This window comes from Syngnathus scovelli, chromosome 6, assembly GCF_024217435.2.
Source record: "Syngnathus scovelli strain Florida chromosome 6, RoL_Ssco_1.2, whole genome shotgun sequence".
Taxonomy (NCBI): domain Eukaryota; kingdom Metazoa; phylum Chordata; class Actinopteri; order Syngnathiformes; family Syngnathidae; genus Syngnathus; species Syngnathus scovelli.
Window position 1 is genome coordinate 11,408,476 of NC_090852.1, and position 25,153 is coordinate 11,433,628.

Genomic DNA, 25,153 nt, shown 5'->3' on the forward strand with positions numbered 1-25,153 from the left:
TTGTATTTTGGGGAGACCATGTTTTTTTTTCATCTCCTTGCTACAGGAGACAGTGGCATCAAGCATGACAGATATGGAGAGGAAAAACTTGCGGAGAGCAATGTACTCTAGAGAGGCTGCTAAGACTGAAGAGGATGAGGAAGGTGAGGGGTCAAAGCACGAATGCCAAATAGCAATTACATATGGACATAATTACGAAAAGGTCCTTAAGCTTAATTGCAGTTGTCTGTGTTTTTTTTCCTGCTGTTTTTTTCCCCCCTCGAGTGTTGGACTGTACTCTGAACCATGACTGCTTCACCTATTCTATTATGCTGTGGCTCCCCTCCTCTATTGTGCCCCACTCGCTGACTCAACCCTACTGTCCTCTACGCTAGATCACATGACCAGACTATCCTAATAGCCTTGAGACAAACCTGCTAGACACTGTTCGAGTCTTATTGACCCACGGCTGTACCCTACCCTAATCACCTTGACATTGACAAATCAGGGTGTCTATGTGATGATCGCTATGTGTTGTAGTGGCTGTGCTCTTTATCTGTCTTCTACGTTTTTTCCCGTGTGCTGGAGACACCCTTGGGGGGACTTGTGCCATGGCTCCAGCATCAGTTTGTGATCTCTTTTTCAATCCAACAGGTGTGGCCAGAAAGCATGATTCGCCAACGCTAACAAGTGAAAGCAAATTCTGCTTGAAAATCACAACTCTGTCCACTTTTTAGAGCCCAGTCCTCCATCTAGTGTTTTCATTCATACGATTACATCCTTCGAGCTTGCTTTCCAAAAGTCTGTGTGCATGGAGTGAGGCAATAATAGCAAATGTGAACCATTTTAGTCCCGCTTCTTGTCAACACTCACGAACAGCTTCATGCTCCTTGACCTGCTTCATGGTGTGTGCAAATGTAGACTTTCAGCAGGTGTTAATGTCAGTCACTCACCCCCAGTTGGTGTATGCTCTTTTGCTTCTGCAAAACATTGCATTCATGGGAATGAGCCTCTGCCTACGACTCCGACCTTTGCCAAGGTTTCAGTTTTCACAACTGTAACCGTTATGCACACCTTATTTACTATGTATTTTACACTTATGTTTATATTGATTTGGGGGTAGTTGCCACCTCCTGAAATTATGCGACTCTTATTGAGCCAGTTTGGTTGCAGGGTTGATGTCCTTCACATTATTGCCGTAGTTACCAACATTGTAACTAGGCATTTGTTAATATCCCTTCAAACCAAAAACAAAGAAAAAAATATACACTATATATTTTGTTGAATGCCTTTTAGAGAAAACCTATTCAAGAAACAGAAATTAAGATCTGAGGAATGTGTCCGATAGAGTTTAGGGAGTACAGTATCTGGACAATGATTTGCAGCAGCAGAGCCCAGCTAAATAAAGAGATTAGGTTCATTGGAGGTAAGAGAAATGTGGTGCTCTTTATCAGATGCATTACATAAGTAACAGCTTTTCAGTGAACTCGTCTCTTTCTTGTCTATAGAAGAATCTGTGGAGAGTGATGATGACGACAACCTGTCGCAGGTAATGCGTCAACGAGCCACCATACCCTGGCACTCCTGTGGCACCTACCTGTCCTCGGCCGGGATCCTCCTTCTTACCCTGCTCCTCCTGTCACAGCTCCTAAAACACACCCTTATGGTGTCCATTGACTACTGGCTGGCACACTGGACGTCACACGTCATCACGGCCAAGTCGGACGCCACAGCACGCAACTGTACACTTGTTCAGGTGGGGAAGACAAGTGTTTTTTGAAAAGATTTGTTTTCTTTCAATATTGTGAAAGTGAGAGATGTCAGTTGAATTCTTCCAGGTAGAGCACACAATAGCTGAGGAATGCCATTGCTGAATCAAAATCAAAATGCCTGAATGTGACACTGCTATGGAGGTATACTAAAGATATGCACGATGCATTATTGCAAAGCTTAATTTACCAATTGTAATAGAGGGCCCATACGTTGCTTTCCTATGGCAGTATTGAACCTAAATTTGTACGGAAGTCACAAACCGTAACCTATGATTTTGCAGGAGCTAAATCCTTTTGGATTACATATACGAAAACGTGAAAACAAATGCTTGACTGCTTGCTTTACATTCACGTTTGTCTTTGCTTTCACTGCCAACTGTCATTCTTATCAATGCCTTTTAAAAGTGTGGGCTGCAGCAAAATTACATAACCAAGTACGCACTAATCTGTGAATCGTGTTGAGCTGCACTGGCCTAAAGCTCTAGCACAACCACTAACTGCCAGCTCCAGCTGGAGTGTTTTTTAACAAGCCCTGAAACAACCACACGCCGGCCATTAGAACAGCAGAATGAACGCACTGATGAATAGCAACGTTTGGAGACATTTGAGTGAAAGATAAATGACCTGTGGGACTCATCATTCTTTCAAGTGAAAACCATTACAACTTACTGCAAGACTGAAAGAGATCGTTAGTTTTTCTTTTCAGTGTAACTTCTACCAGACAGACACACGTGCACCTATTTTCATAAAAACATAACACAACATAATGAATATTTGAACATGACGGTTGACCTGATACAGTGACGTTATCACATGACATTTGCTTTAGGTCAGCCAGATCGGATATCAGTATTTATTTAGAGGTGTAAATATATGCATACATCATGCGCAAGCGTGTTTTGTATGTGTATGCCAGATCAAATTTCCAAGGGTCATGTGGCAGCTAAGGACTCTGAAAGACACCTCACCCTATTCCCTTTAATATTTGTTCCACTCAAACATACTTCTTATTGACTCAAGTAGACGATAAACCGTGCGCTCGATGCCAAAGGATGCTTGAATGAACTTCAACGATCTCTGCCAAATTGATCTAATCTCAAACTTCGACACAGCCAAGTCTAGTTTCAGCAGTCAAATATAATTGCTTAGCTACTACTGTCTCCGTCTTTTCTTTGTGCTGTTGTACGGCTGCCAGACTGCTGTCGCACAACGCACACTTCGCATTGACAAAGTGACAATAAAGGAACTGTTTGGTGTTCCTAGTGTGATTCATGTAGTGAGCTTATTATCAATCTTGGAAACAAGTCAATCCAAAGTCAGTGCTGATTTATGCAGATTTGTCTATCAGGTGCTTTGGAAAAATCCATTGGAGAAGAGAATAATCTTTTTCAATTTAACAAGTTATAATGGCTTTAGCTAAATCTTTTCACGGTGATCAAAACATGATAAGATAGTGAGGTGTTTTTGTGTCTTCACTTTGGCTGTTTGCTCTGTTGTTGAGTTTTTGCTTAGAAGATTTTCTGCATTCAAATATGAATTTACTACATTGCTTGGCTCCAGTGTGCCACATTACTTATCGACTTCTAATTTGCATAGTGGTATGACCACTAACCTGGCGTGCAAACCACAATGACTTTGTTTACATGCAGTCAATCAATATTCATGTTAACTAATTCCCACCGAGATGGACTTCATTATACAATTTCTGCCACGAGCTGCTAATCAATTTCATATTGACACATTAATAAGTGTAAAATTGTATATCTTCATTAGACTGTGAATTAAATTGGGCCTATCTGAAAGTCTGAAAATGATCGAGTGCCACTCCGGCCCAGCTATTAGTATACTCTGTATGTGTGTAGTGTGTCAGGATGGCTCAAAGTTACTCTACTTCAGTGTTATGAAATCTAAAACTAAAAACAGTCTTTAATTGCTGTTACAGGATTGCGGCTTCAGTCACTCGTGGTATCTTTCGGTGTTCAGCGTGTTGTGCTGCCTCGGCATCATGTTGTGTTTGGCCTCCTCTGTGGCTGTGGAGTGGACCGGCCTAAATGTGGCCAAGAAGCTCCATCAGAACCTATTGAACAAGATCACCCTGGCCCCCATGAGGTACATACAATTCTCTATGTAGCAGTTTGATGCTGATGTGTTAAAGAGATTGACGATGTTTATGTTTGTTTTAAGAGCAGACAACACACTTAAGGGCACGCTTTTTTCGCCCCATTACTCCAAGCACCATCTGCTTTCCTTCCACAAAGCCCAGAGACATTTGTTACATTGACAGACTGTTGCACATGTCGTGTGTAGACACACGTACACAAGCACATTTGAAATACAATAACACGTGCTTGCATCTCACGTTAAACCTCAACTACTTAGCTGAGGTCCAAAGCTAAAGTAGCATTACAATAAGATCAAGGGGTTCTAGATTTGAATCTCAGTTTGGGCCCTCCTACATAGTTCGCACCCAAATTCCAAAAAGATGCAAATCACGCTCATTGAAGACTCCAAATTGCCCGTAAATGTGAATGTGACAAAATGGTTAGATGACTTTTTTTTTTTTTTTTATACAGGTTGTTTGAGACCACACCACTTGGCAACATCCTCAACCGCTTCTCCACAGACACAAACACGATCGACCAGCACATCCCCACCACCCTGGAGTGTCTTTCTCGCTCCACTTTGTTGTGTGTGTCCGCCCTGGGGGTCATTTCCTACGTCACGCCCGTGTTCCTCATCGCCCTCCTGCCGCTGGCTGTCACTTGCTACTTCATCCAGAAATACTTTCGTGTGGCTTCCAGGTGAGATTGACAGAGTGCAAGCGTGTGGGTCGGTGTTTATGCAAGATGCATGATGACACCAAAGTTCCTTGGACCCACATAGCATCCGTACCAATGTTTGAATTGAAAAAAAGAGGACTGGTTGCCTCATTAACCATTATGAGTGAAGTTTTTCATTGACTTCATTCTGGACAAATGTATTGGGACATTTTGAGTATCCCAATTAGCCTCATTTTGCCGAACTTTGCTTAGGAATCAGTTTTTTTCTACTCTTTTGCAAAGGGACCTGCAGCAGCTAGAGGACAGCACCCAACTGCCTCTGCTTTCCCACTTCTCTGAGACAGTGGAGGGTCTCACCACCATCAGGGCCCTCAGGTGAGCGCACGAGCTTCTTGAATGGGCTCATGCAATTATATCAGGACTATTCTGGTTTCATTGTACTTAGAAACATCCCTGCTGGTTAAATTACAACAAGAAACAAGTTTTCTTATCCTTCAGGTACGAGCCCAGGTTCAGACAGAGGTTACTTCAGTTCATAGACGCCAACAACATCGCCTCGCTTTTTCTCACAGCAGCCAATCGGTGGCTGGAGGTCCGCATGGTAATGACTTATTTATATTTGTCCTGGTCTTGTTGGCTCTCGCTGTTAGGATTACAAAAAGTATAGTTTTCGTCCAGCTCACATTTACGACATGCAGCCTGGCTATGATGTTTTAATTTGGAGTTGCTCCTAGTGGAAATTACTTAGTTTATGGATCCCTGGACAAATCAAGACCTTTTATTGGCGTGTGTTTGGCAGGGAAACAAGCAGCTCATCCCTTTTTATTTTTAATATGCGCTGCAGCACGACATTTCTCTAATGACTTTATCTGCCCGTAGGAATATGTCGGGACCTGTGTGGTGTTGGTAGCAGCTGTGTCTTCCATTACAAATTCGCTCAACGATGGGCTGCCTCCCGGACTAGTGGGGCTGGGCCTCACCTATGCGCTCATGGTGAGACTGTTGGCTAAAGTGTGACCATTAGATGGTAAACGTGTCGCAGCATGCCAAAGTGGGGCCGCAGATTCAATGCAAAAATGTAGTAGTCGATATCGGAGCAATCTTCTGAAATGAGTGGTATTTCATGCATGGATTATTGATTATTATGTAAATTAATTTTGTTGTGCTATTTAAATTAAAAAGATATTTGATTTTCAATGCACTACATGGTCATAGAAGCATCATCACCTTTTATGTATCAGGTGTCCAACTACCTGAACTGGATGGTGCGTAACCTGGCAGACATGGAAGTACAGCTTGGATCAGTCAAGAGAATTAATGGCCTCCTCAAAACGGAACCCGAGAATTACGAGGGTCTGCTCAGTGAGTTGTCCCTTTAATTAGAAAACATTTGCAGTTTTATACCACTGAAAACACTGAATCTGTCATTTAAACCTGTCTCTAATCCACATATAACAAACACAAACTGTCCACTTTGCAGTCACATGAATGTTCTTGTTGTGGTTGCCAGGCCTGTCTCAGGTCCCAGAAGGCTGGCCCCAACGTGGCGAGATCCAGATCCAGAATCTGAGCGTCCGTTATGATGCCACGCTCAAGCCTGTGCTCAAAAACGTCCACGCACACATCAACCCTGGACAGAAGGCAAGAAGGCTTTTGGCGAGAAGAAGAAAAAGCCTGAGTCAGCGTTAATGTTTACGTCGTTTTGCAGGTGGGGATCTGCGGCAGGACAGGCAGCGGCAAATCATCTTTCTCCCTGGCCTTCTTCCGCATGGTGGACATGTTTGAAGGTTGGCACTCTCAAACCACCACGTTTGATGCGGCGCTTTATAATACACTTAATATGACTCATTTCTTTACTTTGACAGGGAGAATTGTGATCGATGACATTGATATTGCTAAGCTGCCTCTGCAGACGCTGAGATCCCGTCTGTCCATCATCTTGCAAGACCCGATCCTCTTCAGCGGCACCATTCGGTATGAAGAACAACAAACGACTGTTTTACCTGCAAAAGTTTTTGTCAGGTCACATTAGATCCAGTGACACTTGAAATAGAGAGATGAGAACAAAGAGCCTGAGTATGTTATTTTTAGACAACCGCAAAGGTGCCTGTACCAGCTTTCAAGAATAGATTTTTTTTTTTTCCAAGTGGAACCTTTATGGTTGATCATGATCTGGACCGGGGAGTAGTTTAACTTCCTTGTATCGGTACAATGTTCACCTTGGAAGTCATTGTAATAGAACTCATCTGTTCCCAAGTTAGAAAGGCTCACATTTTAGAGGTCTTTGAATCTCAGATCAGGTTTGTGTATTCTCCTTTCTCCGGCTTCCTTCCACACTCCCAAAATAATGAAGTGTCCATATGTGGAAATGTGATTTATGTTCACATTGAATTTTTTTGTCGTGTTATGTTGATAAGCTACGAACATTCTTTTCGATCAAATGTAAATATTTTATAATCCAGTGTGCTTTTTGCGGGCGTTCATTTAATAATTCATGCACGGTGTGCGTTATGCTTTAGTTTCACCTATTGTGTATGTGTGTGATCGTGTATAGGCTCAACCTGGATCCAGAAATGAAGGCCACGGATGAGATGCTTTGGGAAGCTTTGGAGATAGCTCAGCTGAAGCCTGTTGTTAAGTCACTTCCAGGAGGGCTGGGTGAGTTTATACTTGGATCTATTTTAGTGTGTGTACAGACATAAATGCAACACTGTTGTGACCTTGTCATGCCATAAACAATAGAATCAAAGGTCAGTTTGTTCCCAGGTATCCTCCATTGCACATCTGCTGTATCATAATACATGAGCATCAATATTTCAAATAGCCTGCAGATACTTTTGATACAGTGCCTGCTCTCAGGTGGCACTCTCATATTCAGATCACATCTAATAGTAGACTTCACCTTCATCTGACTTCCTCGATGAACGTGATGAGTGCCTGGTATGCTTACGACTTTATTTAGCTGCTCCGGGCTTGCTGGTTATCGCTCTGTACTTAAATGTTCTCTTGTAAGTGTCTGTCATGACCAAGCGGTCAAGGTGATTTTTCAACATCATTTGATGCTCACCTCACTCACTCCACAATGCCAGCCTATCATTCGTCTGTCTGTAGGTGTGAAGGTTGTTTGTCTTCATGGAGCATTATTATTATTTTCATTTTGTGTTGGTCTTATGAGATTTTATTTGGAACGTGTTTCCAGATGCCAACGTGACAGAGGGGGGAGAGAACTTCAGTCAGGGTCAGCGTCAGCTCTTCTGCTTGGCAAGGGCTTTTGTGAGGAAGAGCAGCATCCTCATTATGGATGAAGCCACGGCATCCATCGACATGGCAACGGTCAGTTTGTGCTTATGGTGACAGTGTTTCTACAGAGAAGACGGTGACTGGGAGGTCACAGTGATATTCTAAAAAAGAAAACAAGGAAAAGGAGCTTGCGGCAACATCTTAGTAGGTGATTCGCATACTAAGAACATTTCTTCTGCAGGAGGACAGAATGGAAAGAGTGCAAATAAGAGCCTGAGGGCTGTTGCGGGCAGTCGGCTTTTGCTTAAGAGCATCTCCTGAATGCTGGTTGACAAAAAGTGACATTTGTGCTCACAATAACACAGTAGTGATGCCCTCGAGGAGACAACACTGATCTTTTAACTTAATTCACCCAGTTGGTCAATTCCATTGGAAGCAAAAGGGGAAAAAAAGCTTGGCACAGCGTGAGGTTTTATTTATTTATCTATTTATTTTAAATAATTACTGATTTTCTAAAAGCATTACATGGTGGCACTGTATAATCACAGTAAATTCAGCTAAACTCATTTGATGGCAAGCAGAAGTTTGGCAGATAGTGAACAATTCTTCAAAAAGATTTAAAATGCTCATTGGCATTCCAAGTTGAAGCTTACTGCAAAAGTAACATAAAACAAAGTGAATTATACGATGAACAGAACCACGTAGAAAAAAATTAGGAACGTCTCTTTCATTGAATGCTACTAAACAACGCAAAACATCATAGGTAGGCTAACAAATATAATGTGTGTTGCAGTTTATAATGTTTTCCAAACCAATGGTGAAATAATACATATGGAAAGATAAAATAACAGTGCTCACAGCCACATATTCTTTATAATTTTAAAAAAAAATTACCATTATGCCGGAGTCAGTTCTATGTCTGTGTCACACTGCTCCCATGTGGCCAGCGGGAACTCAAAGTTGCTCTGGAACAGATTAATAGCTTTTCCATTAAGTTCAGTGAGGAAAGATGATTCGAGATACATATATGTGTTTTGAGTTACAAGCACTATTTAAGAAAGCATTGACTGATGAATTTTAACTTCTTTTTTTCATGACTTATAGCCAAGTTTTTTTTCTGCCCCCATAGGAGAGCATCTTGCAGAAAGTGGTAATGACTGCCTTTGCTGACAGAACAGTGGTTATAATAGCAGTAAGTGCACACGCAGCAGTGTATAATTACTACTCCCCATACACACACACACACACACACACACACACGCACGGACTCACTCTCCCCATACACGTTTGTTTCTTAAGCGGTCCCTCTTCTCTGTGCCGCACAGCATCGCGTCCACACCATCTTGAATGCCGACCTGGTGATTGTGATGAAGCGGGGGATCATCCTGGAGTATGATGAACCCCAGGCCCTGCTGGGAAAGGAGGAGAGTGTCTTTGCCTCCTTCGTACAAGCAGACAAGTAGCACAAGAAGAGAACATGTCAAACAAAGGAAGACATTCAAAGTGCAATTGATCCATGGAATATTTACCTTTATTTTTTATTCATACTGTATTATATTTGTAAATAACAATGTGAAATGCTTGTTAATAAAATATATATTATCATTAAAATAAAATATATATTAAAATATATATTATCACTGAGGCTAATGAGGTGCTCTTGACTCTAGAGTGATCTACATTGACACTGCCTCATATTCATATTCTCATGGGTGTCACAAGATCCTGCAGGAGCCATGACTGACTTGAGAATGCTATAAGGTGCCTGAAATAGCCACGGCATGATGACCTGTGCCAGTCACAACTTACACCAACTCCTAAAACATTTGGTACATCAGCTTCCTTTATTCCTTCCCTTTGTTTAATTTTACTTTCTTCTTCCAAACTGCTCTTCATCCTTTCGTTTCCCTTAGTTTTTTTGCCCTTCCTTTATTTTTATTATGTTGTAGCTTCCTTCCTACCTTCATGTATTTGTCCATCCTCTCTTGATTATTTTACCCATTTTCATCCATTCATTCCTTTCTTTTTCCTTCCTTTCTGAAGACAGCTTTAATTAAATCCATACAGCAGTGATTATAACTTTTATACTGAGTTATGAATATTGCTCATGGTTGTCTTGTTTTTACTTCAGTTAAATTGATATTTTGGTGTCTCCTCTAGTTCGAGTAAGTTCTAAACTGAATAAATAACTATTACTTAAGTTCTAGTAAATAGCTGGATGCAAAACAATTTGAGGCTTTAAATACAAAACAATCAAATTAAAAGCTATAATTCCGGCAGTAACGGAGCTTGCCGTCTCTTAAACGAGAAATGTCGTATGCCTGTGACGTAATCAGAGGATCCCTTGTACTCTTCTAGACGTTTGCTACTGTCCATAACTGTCCCCCTTTGTGCATTCTCATTGAATTCCCAGGAAGGGCATGACAGATTGTGGAGGGAGGGTCTCCACCCTCACTTCATGCTATCGAGCAGGAGTGTCGGCACAAAAGGAAAGTGCATTAGGGAGATTGGCCGGCAACAATAAAAACTATTGGAGGCGCTTGCGTCTAATGCGTGTGAATGCGCACTGAATTTCTCTCAATGCCGTGTGCGCCTGCTGCGCTGGTGAGGTGCTGTTATTTATTTTGATGGTGGTGGTGCGCTCTGAGTGACGGTGGCAGCTGAGGACGAAGGACAGGAATCTCCACATGGCACGTCAAGCCACTGACTGGGGGGCAACGTGAAGAGAGCGCATAGCTGGGACGAACATGAAGGCTGTGGCCGAGCGAAAAAGCGGACAGAAAGCTGCAAAGCTATACTAAAAAAAACAACAACAACACGCTTTTATTTGTTCCTGCCTTTGGGGGCGTAATGCGTGAGAGCCATGTTGTCCAGAAAAGGCCTCATTCCGGAGGACTACTTGCTGACACGCTTGGCCGAGGATGTCCAGCAGCCCAAGTTCAAATCGAAAACGAGGAAAGCCCGCTTCGTGGCCAAGAACGGCACCTGCAATGTGGCGCACACCAACATCCGCGAGCAGGGCCGCTTCCTACAAGACGTCTTCACCACTTTGGTGGACATGAAATGGCTCCACACGCTCATCATCTTCACCATGTCGTTCCTGTGCAGCTGGCTTCTTTTCGGGATGGTCTGGTGGCTCATCGCCTTCGCGCACGGCGACCTGGACCGGCAGGCGGACGACTTCGTGCCGTGCGTCACGGAGATTCGCTCCTTTTCGTCCGCCTTCCTCTTCTCCATCGAGGTGCAGGTGACCATCGGCTTTGGTGCGAGGATGGTGACGGAGGAGTGCTTGTCTGCCATCGTCGTGCTTATTATGCAGAACATCGTGGGGCTGGTTATCAACGCCATCTTGCTCGGCTGCATCTTCATGAAGACCGCGCAGGCGCGCCGGCGAGCCGAGACGCTTATTTTCAGCAAGCACGCCGTCATCTCCGTGCGTAACAACAAACTTTGCTTCATGGTGCGCATCGGTGACCTGAGGAAGAGCATGATCATCAGCGCCACAGTGCGGATGCAGGTAGTAAAGAGAAGCACCACCGAGGAGGGCGAGGTGGTGCCCCTGGATCAGATCGACATCAACATGGATAACCCGGTGGGCACCAACGGGGTCTTCCTGGTGTCCCCGCTCATCATCAGCCACGTGATCGACAAGCACAGCCCGCTGTACGCCATGTCTGCGGCGGACCTGCTGCACGACGAACTGGAGATCATCGTGGTCCTGGAAGGCGTGGTGGAGACCACCGGCATCACTACGCAGGCCAGGACCTCGTACGTGTCCGAGGAGATCCTATGGGGGCAGCGATTCGTGCCCACCGTGTCTGAGGAGGACGGCATGTACGCGGTAGACTACTCCAAATTCGGCAATACGCAGAAGGTGCCCACGCCGTGCTGCAGCGCCAAGAAACTGGACGAGGTGGGAGGCATCGCGAGGTTTAAACTCACCGAGGGCGTCACCTTGCGGCCGTCGGTGAGAAGGCGGCGGGGAGCCACCATAGCCCGGCGCTCCAGGTTGGACAGTCGATGAAAACGTGCTTTCTTCGACCGAATACGTCAACGTGGACGACGAGAATGCACTCGTGTGCTATCGCTGCAATTCCAGACAATTCAACGTGATTTATAGAGCACAGATAGTATCCCCACTTTGGGAACCAGTCCTAATTTACTTGACGACAGAATAGGCCTTCGTGTCAGCCTTTTGAGATATTTTCATTTTTTGTCTGTTTTTAAGTTTGACCTACAAACGTTTGCGCAATATATAAAAACAAGGAATAAGACGCCAGACAAGTTTTAACGTAAATGTTTATTAAAAATAATAATATTAGAAGCAAATTTCAAACCAGCAATCTAATGTGAAATTGCAGTAGATATATTGGATAACAATATTTAGGCGTATACACGTTATTTAAAAACGACTATAAGTGTTATACTACGATACAAGTGTTTACCAGCTCAGTGGCCTAAGAGGAGAGTGTCCGCCCTGAGATTGGGAGGTTGTGGGTTCAAACCCCTGCCGAGTCATACCAGTGACTACAACAATGATACCCATTTCTTCCCTGCTTGGCACTCAGTGTAAGGGGTTGAAATGGGGCCCCCCCTGCTGCTCACAATCATTGGGACTTTTGGCACTCAGAGGAGTTCATGTCACCCAACTACACTTTGCAAGCTCAAGCCACAACATTACCACCATCATGCTTCACAGATGAGATGTGTTTTGGACCATAAGCAGATCAATTACTTTCCCCTTCCCATTAGGTAGAAGTTCATCTTGGCCTCCCCAGTCCATAAAACTTAGTTCCAAAACCTTTGTGGCTCATCTCTGTACTTTGCAAAAAAAAAAAAAAATAATAATAAAAATGGTGATGAGTGGTTTGCATCTTGCGGTCTGGCATGTAGGCTATATTTCTTCCTTCGAAGTCTTTATTCATGATGTAACTCTTGATGGTCGCAGCAGAATGAATTCTGAGGTCTACAAAACCATTTGTGTGTCAATTTACATTGAAATGCATCCAAACTAATTGGGAGAATCCGCCGTAGAAGTCTCCCCATGCAACAAGACAAGAACCAAAATAAACATTAAAAGTGGACGGTCTTAGACTGGCCAAGTCAATCACCACACCTTAACCTAATGGTGCATGTAATTCCCCTCCTGAAGATATAGTATGTATTGAAATTATTTCGAAAAGTGCTAAAGAAAAAACAAGGACAGATTTAGAATCATCTGAAAAAACATCTAGGAAAGTTAACATGATGAAATAAAAAAATACTTATGATACTATGATTTTGTAATGCAGTTGAATGAGTGTCATCATTTAAGTCTAGTAAATATATATTGCTCGTTTGTGGATGTCAACTGGGGTAAACGTCAATATTTTGAGCCGATCAAATCATGATGCAGACATTTTACAAACATCTCCAATAGACACATTACGGATTATAAACATAACATGACACTGAAATACAGAGACGAGACACTGGATCAGAATGGTATTTTTCTTTTATTAGATTATAATCAGCAGAGCTTGAAATATTAAATTGCTTTTAACTTAGTTAATAATTAAAATACATAAAAACAAGAGCCAGAATAAAGAACCCTGCAAATAAAGAAAACAAAAATAAATTAAAAAAGAGACAAATATAAACTCAATCCTCCTCCACATAGAAGCTGTCTGACAGAAGTCCAAGCAGAAGTTGTTTTTCTATGTGTCAGGATAACTATTGTTATTTCCAAACTATCTTTCCTTTCATAATCTTTAAAAACAAATCTTAAAAAGGGATGTGGGAAACTAAACAAGAACAACAGAAGAAGAAAAGAAGGGTTTGCAGCTCGCCACCAGCACGCTCTGCACCCCTTCTCACCACGTTGGCATGTGTGGGACTGCAGACGTGACATCACGTCTTGGTCATTCTGTGCTGCTGGGGCAGGTGTGTGTACGTTTGGGTGGAGGCGGGAGGAAGCGGCGGCGTGCTGCACAGAAACCAGCAATCCACTGCAATTCAGACACCAGTCTGGTAAAGTATCACCATTTCGCTGATCAGATTAAACATCTAATCTACAATCTTAAAATGTTCATCTGTGTCCACCTTTCTGTGCATGTTCATCTTTTCTGCCCTCTACAGGGAAGTAGGCTACACAACATGTTTGTAGGGGGGGGGGCCACATCATCAGTACGCAAGGGTCGCGTAGAAGAGTTTGACCAACTAAAGGGACAGAGATTGAAAAGAGAGAAAAGCCTCTCTGGCAGCAGTGACATACTCTCTCAGGTCCTGAGTAGGAGGTGCATGAAACTAAGCCCCGCATAAACAACCCATATCGGGACTGGCTAAGATTAGCCAGCGTGGTGCTTCGTGTTGTCGGAGGAGGCCAGCAGAAATGCCTCTTGTCCGGCCGACACAAACACCGGGCAAGAGCAGGTCCGAGCAAAGTCAACCCCCCCTCGTGTACACAGTGTGCTAGCCAGAGGATAGACAGGAGGGCCCATCACCACGCTTGCAAGACCCCCTACATAAACACACACACACACACACACGTTCAACCCAACCAAACAACAACCAAATTCGAACAAAATAACTCAACAAAAGTAAAAGTGAAGTGAAACCAAACATGAAACACAGCTGTGTTTTTTTTTTGTCCTACAGAAGATGAGAGGGATGGTGTTTTTTCTTTTAATCCCTGGGAGAAATGTTCTCGCCAATTCCTGCTGGCGTTACAAACCCCTGGCTACCACCCAGCCCCCCAAAGCACCCCCCTCCCTTCCCCTTGTCCTTTCGACTGGTTGGTTGGTGTTGCAGCGAAATACGCAAGTGTAGTGGAAGATCTGTCAAGTCCCGCTGGCACACCGCGGCAGGCAGCCAGGCCGTCTTTCCTTCTCTCCTGTCCTATCCTCTGTCGCCCCCGGGCCGGCATTTCGGCTGCGCCTCCGCTCATCTCTCCGTCACGTGGTTATGTGAGGACGGGGAGGGAGACGAGGTCGGTGAGGAGGGGGCCGGCGCGGTCGAGGGCGGCGGAGGGGCGGGGGCGCACAGGATTTCGGACAGGTCGTCCATAATACAGGTCTCCTTGGGATCGACTAGGTTGAATTCCCTTACGAAAACGATGAAATGTGCATAGAGAGTGTTCAAATGGCCCTGGAGCTCCAGTGCCACCGTCTCTTTAAAGTGCGCCCAGTAGAGGTGAGCCAGCACGTGGAACAGGTACCGGCAGATCTTCTTCACCAACATGTCAAAGGAGTTGGGGAATTCTTTGCCTGGGGGCAGAGTGAGACAATTAGGAAGTGGAAGGAACTTGCTTGAGCTTTCTTGCTATGTTTGAGTGGCTGACCACTACCCGAGGCAGCAGGGGGCAGCAGTGCAACATTTGGAGATACACTGTGCCCAATTGCACACAAAAGGGGGTTGGTTGTACAAAGGATTAACATCAGGATTGTATTTGATATAAAAGTATTAAAGATTGGATTTTACAAACTTTGGTTTTATATTATTCAGAAAAAACAAACTGAATGTATTAGATGCTAACTAACACATCATAGCAAGGGGTGCCAATAATTAGGGAGTGCAGTGTATGGGTCAACAAAAATTAATATCGTAATAATTTACAGTGCAACAAAAAAAAACTGTGAAATTATTGTTTGAATCAGCTTTAAAAATAATTTTAAGGGACACATAAAAGCGTGTCTTATAAGCTATGTACCTTTTTGGACCATTTAAGTTGTGAAATTAGGTTATTTCCCAATAGGCCTTATCTTCCTTTCTTGAGAAGTGCACTTACCATATTTTGTAGGAAAGACTTCCTCATCTGTGACCAGTTTCTGACAAAGACTCATAACAAGGTCAACATATTGTGGTGCAGTGCACTTTGTCTTCTTCCCCTTTTCATCCTGCCAGTAGTATGTTCTGGACAAAAAACAACAACAACAAAACATTAATGTGTGTTGCAAATTAACATTTGACAGTGGAGGAGCAGCGTGTAAATGAGGTCATCATGAATCATGTAAATGTTTTCCTTCAAATGTTTGAAGAAGGAGCAGCTGTGATGCGCAAATATTTCTTGCGACACAGTCTTTCATACAAACTCCAGAAGAAATAACTAGTAGGTGATCTTTCATCTGCTGCTCTCTGATCTCATTTTGGGAAAGCCACAATATGTGTCACCTCGTGGATGACATCAACGTCTTTTCAATGGACATAATGGTTTCTCTCACCTGAGGGAAACTTAGTAACAGCGAGTATTACATACATTCGGGTTTTTTTTCTTTCCGTTCCTCCTCGAATTTATACATAAGTCAGAACACACACACTAACTGATGCTAACACTACTCAAGTCACCATTCTATTGACTACTGGTAGGCAATAAAAAAAAATAAACAATCAAGCAATCTGCAGTTGATTGTATGGCGTTTTTGTGAGACCTGTTCCAAAACTGATGCCTCCTCAGCCTAAGGGGCTTAGAGATGAAGAATCCAAGTTATGCCACATAAATCTTAACTGAAATATCTTAACTGTTGTTGACTTTTTTTTTTTACACTTCTTAAGAATTACTTTGAAAATTGTCGATGCACGTAGTTTTAGCCTGGAACAAATGGTTTTCATTGTGATATAGATCAGGGAAATAGTGTGACTTTTTGTTTTTTCTTTAAACAACAAAGATCAAAACTCAAATATGAAGTTAAAGTTAATGTAGAGTTCAAGAACACTACAAGATATTGTCCCGTTTTTTTTCCTCTGTTCCACATAAAAATCGGTTCAAATGACACGCCATAGCTTATAGTAACATTTTCTTCCCCAAATAGTATTTGGGCAGGGGCACTGACACCACAGCCGCCAAAGACAAGCAGGAAAGGGCGGGCGGGTGATGAAGCTTACGTGACGAAATGGATGGAATGGGACGAACACAAAGTGTCATCACTAACAAATTGTGTTTTGCTACTTTAATAAGCAGCCTTATGAAAAGAAAGAAAAAAAAAGTGATGAATGTCCCCTCTTTTTGTCTTTTGTTCCTTTTATTGTGCAAGTCTTTGGCAGTTTGCAATGTGTGGTTGCAGGTGTCACAGTATTTACACAGATGTCACAGCTAGTCCAGACCAACTTTTCCACCCTGCTGCGAAAAGCAAAGCCCGACTGACGTTGCTGTACCTACACAAAACGTACTTGTTACTGTTCCTCCATCTTGCCTCCTCATCACAGTGCATTTGTCAGGGTGTGGGAGAGCAGAGGCTCAGCGGCGGCTTAAGGTGACAGCCGCCGCAAAATGACTGTTGACTGAGAGGTTAAGTCATGACAAGCTCTTCTTTCACAGGGAAGCGGGTCATGTGTGTATTGTGCCTCAACGGTTGCTTGTGTCACGTGTGCATGTGAGCAAGTAGGTAATCTGGTTTTTCTTGTGCGCAGAATACACAGGATGCACAAAGGGCTGCTTCTTAAGACAAGGCCACACACGTTAAGTCTGGAGTACACCACCCTGACTGGGTAAACTAGTTAGATAAATGCACTACTTATAATCAGTCACCTGCAAATTGTTATATTGGACAAACAGTCTGCCGGCGTACAACGACTTTTGAAAGGCGCCAACTGCCATACAGGTCTTCTCAACTGTTTTAACGGCACACACATTCTTCCTTGGTGGGAAATGTATGCACGTGAAAATTAGTTTGTTTAAAAAGGTCCTTCTATAACAGTGGTTTTATATTGGCGGAAGATGACAAGATGTTGGTCACCTTCACTTTGTTAACTGACTTAAGTTCACGTTCCAAGATGGACATTTGTGCAGCCTCCAGCTTGCTTGTGATGCTCAAAGTGGCTTAAAGGGGAAGTCAAGTCAAATCTTTCCTTTATAATAAAATGCTCGATGTGCCCCCTCTAGTCTAAATATCGTATACTGATTAATATAGTGCTTTTTGCAATATGAAATGAGTAGAATAATCCACCCGTACTGCAACTTGCTGTCTACTGAAAACAACCACACAGTACCACATGGCAGACGTCACATGACTAACGGCAAAAATCAGGTGAGGCAAATTTGGACTAGTGGGGGCACATTATGATACACATTTCTGACTTCTATTTTAAAACTTTGTTGTTGTTATTTTTTTACGGAGTGACATTTAAAGGTGTCACTATTCAGGCTAAAAGTGGCCCTTATTACTCACGTGTTGCATGCAGTCATAGCTTGACAGCTGTCCCCGGTGCAGAACTCTGAGATGGTGCTGTACTGCAAGTTGATAAGATTGAAGAATGTAGTTGCTGCAGGAACAAAAGAAAGAAAAAAAAAGTCGTAATTTGCTGCAAACAATTATGGTCTCTTAATAATGCTTATTGACGTCACGAGCTGCTTGTGGACTGCCAAACATGAGTCACAGTCACAAGTGGCACAATTAACCAGTAATTAAACAAACCCTCAAATGCAAGGCAAGGGATTTCAAAGAAAGGACAGAAAGATGTCAATTAATGTTCCCCAAACTCTGAAAATCAGGTGGAAGCCTGCATTCTTGTTGCCAGATAAAGAAATGTGTTTGCGTTTAAACACAACATTGATGATGAGGCACAGTACAAAAGAAATGCACGCTGTTTGCTTATTATAGCGGTAACATTTAGGTTAACCACTGGTGAGCTATTAAAGCATTTCATGCTAAGATGTACCTGCAGGGCTTCCACAGTTGAAGCGTTACTTTCATAAGCCCCCTCGTCTCACTCTAGCGTGGGAAAACTTGTCCAGAGTGTTCATGTGACTGCGGTGCAACGTGACTCACTCTTATCTCACCACAGAGTGTCGGTTGCCATTGCCGACAGATGGCTAGTGAAATTGTGGAAATATTGCTCAAGCTCAACACAAATACTGAGAATTCTTAATGATTTATTACAGAGTTTGTCAAAACATGAACAACTTGTGCTGAGGCTTAAAAACCAAATGAAATGCCAGCGTGTACAAGTCCAAGCACAACTTTTCTGACTTGCTGTAGATAGAACGTGTGAAACGTGTTTCAACACGTCTCGTTTCTTTCTTCCCTTCCCATCTTGTGCAGCCCTTTTTGAATACCAGAGAAAATCAGGTAACAGTGTACTTCCACGATTCCAGAAGTTCTGCTCATAAGGACTCGCGTAAATGTAGTAAAGAAGAACAAAGGACTGATAGCGAGGGATGGAGTTGTGGTGTGTTGTGTTTCTGGGAACGGGTTAATTTTGTGCCATGTCTGGATCCTGTTAAAGGTTTGGCTCTGTGGTTGCTACACCTCCAGCGGCTTCTCTTGGCTGACATTTTCACGTTGCACCTTTTTGCATTTCCAGAAAATCTCCTGCCTTGTTTTTCACCTGGCACTGCTCAGTCCCCTTATAGTGACAAAGGTGTTTTGGCACTTTGATATTACCGTGGACCGAGTCCAGCCGCGAATAGCTGATTGCTGCAAGTAATGAATATACCACAAATTATTATGCGCTCATGGCTGCTGACACTACAATGCAGTGAATATAAAAATAATGTTGGTATTTTGCTATGGAAATAAAATAATTTGATGTTTTTGTCACTTTTGAGTCACAAATTGTGAGTAGGTGAGTTTTCCCACAAATAACCAATAGGTGAATTTGCAAACAAACTGCCATTGCGGGGCTCAAATCCATTTCAACAGGAAGTTAAAAAGGTTATGCCCAGCGTAATACACCGTTTCTATTATGGGAAAGACCATTTGGAAGAATAAAACCAGGATTTTACCTTAAATTGAACAACATTTATTTATTTCCAAACAAAATATATCCAATTTCTTACAGAACAAATGTGCGCTATAAATAAAATGTTCTTCCGTTTTAAATTTTCTTAGCAAGTTATAGTGTCCCATCAACGGTGAGCTATTTTTAGAACAGACCCTTGGGCTACTCATGTTGTCCTTGTAGCTTAGGGGAAGCCACTGGCATAATGTTTTTAATGTATATCTTTTAGCATAATGCACATTCATCAGAGCTAAAAGGGGATCCATGTTTGCAGCCCATCTCCAGAACTGTATCTCTCCTGAGGCTAAGTGGGGCCTTGACTGATACATCAGGCTGCTGAGAAAGCGATTCATAAATATATTTTGGAACCTTATATAAAATGCTGGAGAGGCTTAACTAGGGCTATATGGTGTCACGCTATCTTTGCCCTCCTCCTCCTTAGTGCATTACTGGCTCTCTACTCTGAGGAAGCGGAAAAAGTTAATTGCAGGCAATTAACTTCAAAGAGCCAACTGGTTTACACAAATGGGCAAGCAGCCAGTCATATTGTGCCCTGCTTGCTACTACATCCCCTCCAAAAAGACAAGGGCAGATCGTTACCGCTGACAGCCAGTGTTGCAATCGTTTTACAAATGTTAGCCAGTATTAGAAGTTAGTGAAACCACGGTAAACCGGCAAACTGGGAATCAGCCATAACCAAAAAGGAATACGAAGGGTGTGAAGTGAAGGCTGTTGAGTTTTTCCACAAGAGCCTCACCCAAGCATACTTTATTGGACTTGGCTTGAACTGTTATTACAAAGGCTGAAAACACGTACAGTACGTGTCCCAAATGTCTAACGAGCCTTGTTCAACATGTAATCCATAAAGTAATTATTATTTAGGAAGTACATCTCAACACTTGTCCATGAAGTGCATAGGTGTCAAAGTCAAGGCCCGGGGGCCAGATATGGCCCGCCACATCATTTTATGTGGCCCCTGAAGACAAATTGTGCATCAACTTCATCTGTCAATACTAAAGTTACAAATTGTCTTCACTTTCAAAAAAATACAGAAATTGCAAGCAATTTTTGTTACCATTGATCTTTTAAATATATTTGAACAGTTTTTACTAGTCTCGGCCCGTGACACCCCTGATTGTAGTGCATTGTGTAAATGATATTACTTTCAAACATCAACCAGCATCACTTACTGTTGCTGGCGAGCCATTCGTGGAGGTCTATTTCTCGGGGCAGAACCACCAGCTCCTTTAGGTCAAAATCCACCACTCGGATCTTCGTGAACTCTGGCTCTAGGTATTGCTTCTTCTCTTCTGCTGGAGGCTTCTTTCCATTTGGTTTTGTCTTTGACTTCCTGTCAAACAGAAGAAGAAGAAAAGTCAAAATATTGCACTTTCATGTGGTTAGGCAAATTAAACCAAATTTTATTTACATAGCACTTTTCAGGCATCACATTGGCATCACAGAGATAAAATTGTATTTGACAGAATGTGGCATAAGTTAATTGCTTTTTGAATTGCTTACGGCAGTTGACAGCCAAATCATCCAAATGTTCAAAGTGAGGAATGACACTTTGCAACGGTGGATTGATTGGATTCACACCCAACATAGACTAAACAAAGAGCCTTGTGTGTATGTACATGACCCTTCACTCTAACCTCTAACCTAATGTCACCTCTGGAGCCGCAGACGGCCATCCGCGGTGCCTTGTACTTCCATTGCTAGTTTTAGCACAGGAATGTCACATCACACTTCCTGTAATTCGTGGGCTACAACAGACCCCGGTCCGACTCTCACCCTGTAGCAGTGTAGACGCTACAATCTAAGGGCAAAGGTTAAATGACTTAATGCGCGAGTGAGTGTAGCAAACAAACAGAAGCTAATGGGCTTCTACAAAAAGTAGAGGATGTAATTAGTGCACAGAATTTTTTTATCCTGAGAAAAGTAATATATCTTAATAATTTATAAAAAAAAATCTATAATTAGTTTTCTATTTGATGATAAAATATATAGTTTGTATAGTAAACACACATTTTACACACAGTACAACAGTATAACAAATATAATGAAATGAAACTAAAATCCAAATCTCCATTGGCCAAATACACATTTTTGTGCAACTCTTTTTCAGAAAAGTGAAAAGAATTCAGATGAATACAACAAAGCTTCAACTAGTAATGTTTAAGAATACTGGACTTCCCGCTGATCTGATTGGCTATATAATGGGAGTGGGTGATATTTTGCACAATTTTGCGGTCATTGGCCAATCCGATCAATGACGCAATTGGACTCTTGAATTGAGCCATCACAGTCGCGGTGTTTCCCCACATATACAATTTTGGCTGCAAACACCACCTCATCTCAATGCCTATGTACACTTTCATTGCATGACTAGCAATTAAATGAAGACATTATATTTTACTGTGAACTTATTGGGAGCTAATCAAAAGAAAGCTGGTTTCTATATCCGATTGAAGAGAACGGTGACTCATTTGGAGCAAAGATTATTTTTATATAGAATATTTTTTTAATCTGCTCACTCCACTCAGCAGGAATGAGGGGGAAAAAAATGGCATGAGACCTTTAACCAGTTTTTGTTTCTGCGACCATGTCACATGCTGAGTTCACCTGAGTCTCTATAGTTGGCAGATCCTGCTATAGAGTTCTTGATAACACTGGATTATTATTTTTTTCTTCCTCACAGCGCCTTCTATTTTCACTACTTATGGGCTGTACTGATGTACCACGGTGTTTACAGAAACAAGGAGAGAGGTCATTAGAACCAAAATAGAAATGATTCTTCTTCAATGTATTCTTTGAGTCAATGGACATAAATCTGATAATTTTCTGTGACAACAAGATATCAACATTGCTAGTTGGGCAATAATTGATCTTTAGGGATTAATGTTGACTTCAGACAGCGACCAATTAGGGATTAACATTTTCTATTTGTACTTTGCCCTTTGCTCTTAGTTTAATAAAAAAAAAAAAAAAAATTAATAAAGGTTTTCCGCTCTCCTCACCTGTCAAAACAGCGCGTCGTCAAGCAAAGACTAAGGCCCCATTCCTGCCCCCTCTTTTCATCTTTGCCTACCCTTTGCTTTCATCTCATGGCAACTAACTGACAATCCCACTCTTTCACTTCTGATCAGACTCATTTTGGTTTAAATAATAGCAATGCCTCTTTAGAGTGCATACCCTTTTTCTATTCCTGCTTTCTTTTTATTATTCCTAAATATACAAAGTAAGTGAAAGCTACACAGCGGTACTAACACATTTATAGAACCTTGCGTCGTCGGTCTTCATGTTGCATCTTGTGGCTTAAGCAGAGCACAGCGCTTCATCTCCAGATAAAGTCAGCCTCACATTACAAAGTTTTTGCAAATAGGTTCCTCAGAAATCTTCGTTTGCCCTCCCCCTCTCCACTCCTTTCCTTTAGAAAACATTATGTTCACCAAGCTATTTCCTGCCGCTTGTTTCATCATTTTCCACACAAACACCTCCTCTGCGTCTAGTGAGCATTTGTGTGGTGAGGGGAGGTGAATTTCTGGAGCTGTTAGTTTATTTTAGGATAAATAAAACCCCCTCAATGGCAGAATTCCTCCTCCCCTCATACGTGCATGTCTGCCCTCACTACACACACAGCTTTGCCTGTTCTTGGTAAGGCAAGTCTTTGCCATAAAAGGCAGCAGATGCCCGTTTCGTCTCACCAGATCTGGGCAGCCCACAAGACCAAAACCAGAACTCTGCATATGGAGAATGGACTGTCTGGCGCCAGAAGGGACCCATCAACTCTCACAAGTCAAGAAAACCTGGTGTGGAAACATACTAGGGTCATGTAAAGATTCTATGTGCAAAGTTTTTGCTGAGAAAAGATGGTGAAGGAAACAGACATGCTGGTGTTTATCGGCAATAAGGCCATCGGGTTTGCATAGTTGGGTGACATGTAGGTCGTTGCAGACAGAGCAATGGAATGTCTGACCTGGCAGCTGTTCAACTCCATCTGTTCGCCACTATCTTGCCCCCTTTCACTTTCGCTAGCAGCAGCGCGACCCCTTGCCAACCAGTCATCTTTAGTCACAAGTGCCCAGCTTACAGTATGTTCAAATTCAAATATTGGGTTTAACCGACTGAATATAATGTAATAGATATTCTATTACAATCGTGGGCAATTGCACGTTATGAAGAAACGCAATTTATGTTGCAAAACTGTTTGTTCTTTGTCGACATGTATCAGATGTACCGATTGAGATTTGTCTTCTTTTTAAAGGCAATAACTTTCATCAACTAATCAAGCAACCAATGGTAAGAATATTATTTCTTAAAACGTCTTAGAAACGAGATTTTTTGTGCATTTTCTGGATTCACATAGTTTAATCTGTTTCAGTCAAAAACAGGCTCAGAGGATGCTGTGAAAGAGAACAGATCAAGCTGAAATAAATAGTTGGATTTGAACGTACTGACTGGGAAGCAAATAGTCGCTTGTGGTTTCAAGTGGTGAAACAAGCACATCATTATTGCTGCAATTTCTCCTGCCCCCCCTTTTCACAACCCACCCAGCTGGTCACAACAGCTGTGTTCTGCACATGACAAGCTGCATCACAACAGACCTCAAGACATGTCCACGCCAACAGATCATATCATAAACATAGGTAATGTGTTTTGGGGGTGTCCTTACTGTGATCAAATCACATCATTCTTGAATCTTATAGGCCATGTATTGAGATATGAATCAAACTGTCTTTTATTGGAGATATGCACACCTTTAGAGATACAGCCTGTATACCAACAGTCACCAACTAACCCTGACTCAGCGCTTTAGTGTTGTAATGATGCAGGCAAAATATTTGCAGGTACTTGCTTCTTCATCTGTGTGGGCTTCAAAAAGTTTCATCACCCTTAACAGGACCTTTTCATGAGCGGAGAGCAGCATCTGTCAGGAGGATCCATTTACTCTAAACCAGACTCCTGGAAGTATTTCAGGACCCAAATTGAGCATACAAAACTGTTCTCTTCCCTGAAACAACCACATACCATTGAGACCAGCTTGGTCTCTGCAAAGCAAAACCACAGCAGCCATTACGGGGCTAAAAACAGCCCAAGCGAGCACGTTCAACAACTGTGCAAAGCTCTGTTGGTCTGTCAAAGCTTTTGCCAAACTTTATGTGAAGACTCAAAAGCATCTATTTCAAGATGACCTCATCAGTTTTAGTTCTGTTGGAATGAGATAAGCAGCACGGGCAAACATAGAAAGCACAGCAGCTGCCACTACTTAATCAGGAGCATCATTGGGGGGTGTCAGCCGCAACTGTAAATCACTACATAAGAATTGCAGCCAGGGAACAAGCCTAAATGTGCACACACTGTTCCAATTCAACAATTTCTACTGTCCCAACACCACTCAGCCAAATGCTGCTTCCCCTTGTCATCCTGTGCTAAATCCCATTCAGTGGCTCAAGTGGCGGCAAAGCATCCAAGGGCCCCCTTGCTATTACTATAATAGAACCTCATCAACATCACAACACTAGTGTGTGACAAGAAAGTGTGTGTTTGTGTGTGTCTGTGTGTGTGTGTGTGTGGGGGGGGGGGTAATCCATCACTGTGAGATTGGAATTGTTGTTAAACACCTGGCAAAAGCAAGGTGTTTGTGCAAAGCTTTGCTCAGACACACAAATTGGTTACGCTATCTGT

The 25,153-nt window shown here is 42.5% G+C and overlaps 3 protein-coding genes across 7 annotated transcripts in view; 2 read left to right on the forward strand and 1 right to left on the reverse strand.

Annotated features, from left to right (window-relative positions):
• Positions 1–9,415, forward strand: part of abcc8 (ATP-binding cassette, sub-family C (CFTR/MRP), member 8) — a 34,257-nt gene extending 24,842 nt beyond the window's left edge. The window contains exons 25-40 of one of the 2 annotated variants that reach the window (XM_049724168.2): positions 47–143; positions 568–633; positions 1,488–1,735; positions 3,694–3,860; positions 4,325–4,552; positions 4,814–4,906; positions 5,030–5,132; positions 5,411–5,524; positions 5,773–5,893; positions 6,042–6,172; positions 6,240–6,318; positions 6,397–6,505; positions 7,086–7,189; positions 7,731–7,864; positions 8,901–8,963; positions 9,097–9,415. In XM_049724168.2, the coding sequence (XP_049580125.1) occupies positions 47–143; positions 568–633; positions 1,488–1,735; positions 3,694–3,860; positions 4,325–4,552; positions 4,814–4,906; positions 5,030–5,132; positions 5,411–5,524; positions 5,773–5,893; positions 6,042–6,172; positions 6,240–6,318; positions 6,397–6,505; positions 7,086–7,189; positions 7,731–7,864; positions 8,901–8,963; positions 9,097–9,234 (1,995 nt within the window). In that variant the 3' untranslated portion in view covers positions 9,235–9,415. The remainder of the gene's footprint in view (positions 1–46; positions 144–567; positions 634–1,487; positions 1,736–3,693; positions 3,861–4,324; positions 4,553–4,813; positions 4,907–5,029; positions 5,133–5,410; positions 5,525–5,772; positions 5,894–6,041; positions 6,173–6,239; positions 6,319–6,396; positions 6,506–7,085; positions 7,190–7,730; positions 7,865–8,900; positions 8,964–9,096) is intronic. The other variant, XM_049724172.2, reaches the window with a different exon arrangement.
• Positions 9,416–9,560: 145 nt separating this feature from the next.
• On the forward strand, positions 9,561–13,049 carry kcnj11 (potassium inwardly rectifying channel subfamily J member 11). The gene has a single exon (XM_049724182.2). It carries the CDS (start codon positions 10,635–10,637, stop codon positions 11,793–11,795), a length of 1,161 nt encoding a protein of 386 aa, XP_049580139.1. The 5' UTR covers positions 9,561–10,634; the 3' UTR covers positions 11,796–13,049.
• Positions 13,050–13,247: 198 nt separating this feature from the next.
• mob2a (MOB kinase activator 2a) overlaps positions 13,248–25,153 on the reverse strand; it is a 42,175-nt gene continuing 30,269 nt past the window's right edge. For all 4 annotated transcript variants that reach the window (XM_049724187.2, XM_049724186.2, XM_049724185.2 and 1 more), the window contains exons 2-5: positions 20,656–20,816; positions 17,914–18,007; positions 15,537–15,661; positions 13,248–15,015 (exon numbers count right to left, since the gene is read on the reverse strand). In XM_049724187.2, coding sequence (XP_049580144.1) covers positions 14,693–15,015; positions 15,537–15,661; positions 17,914–18,007; positions 20,656–20,816 — 703 coding nt within the window. In that variant the 3' untranslated portion in view covers positions 13,248–14,692. The remainder of the gene's footprint in view (positions 15,016–15,536; positions 15,662–17,913; positions 18,008–20,655; positions 20,817–25,153) is intronic.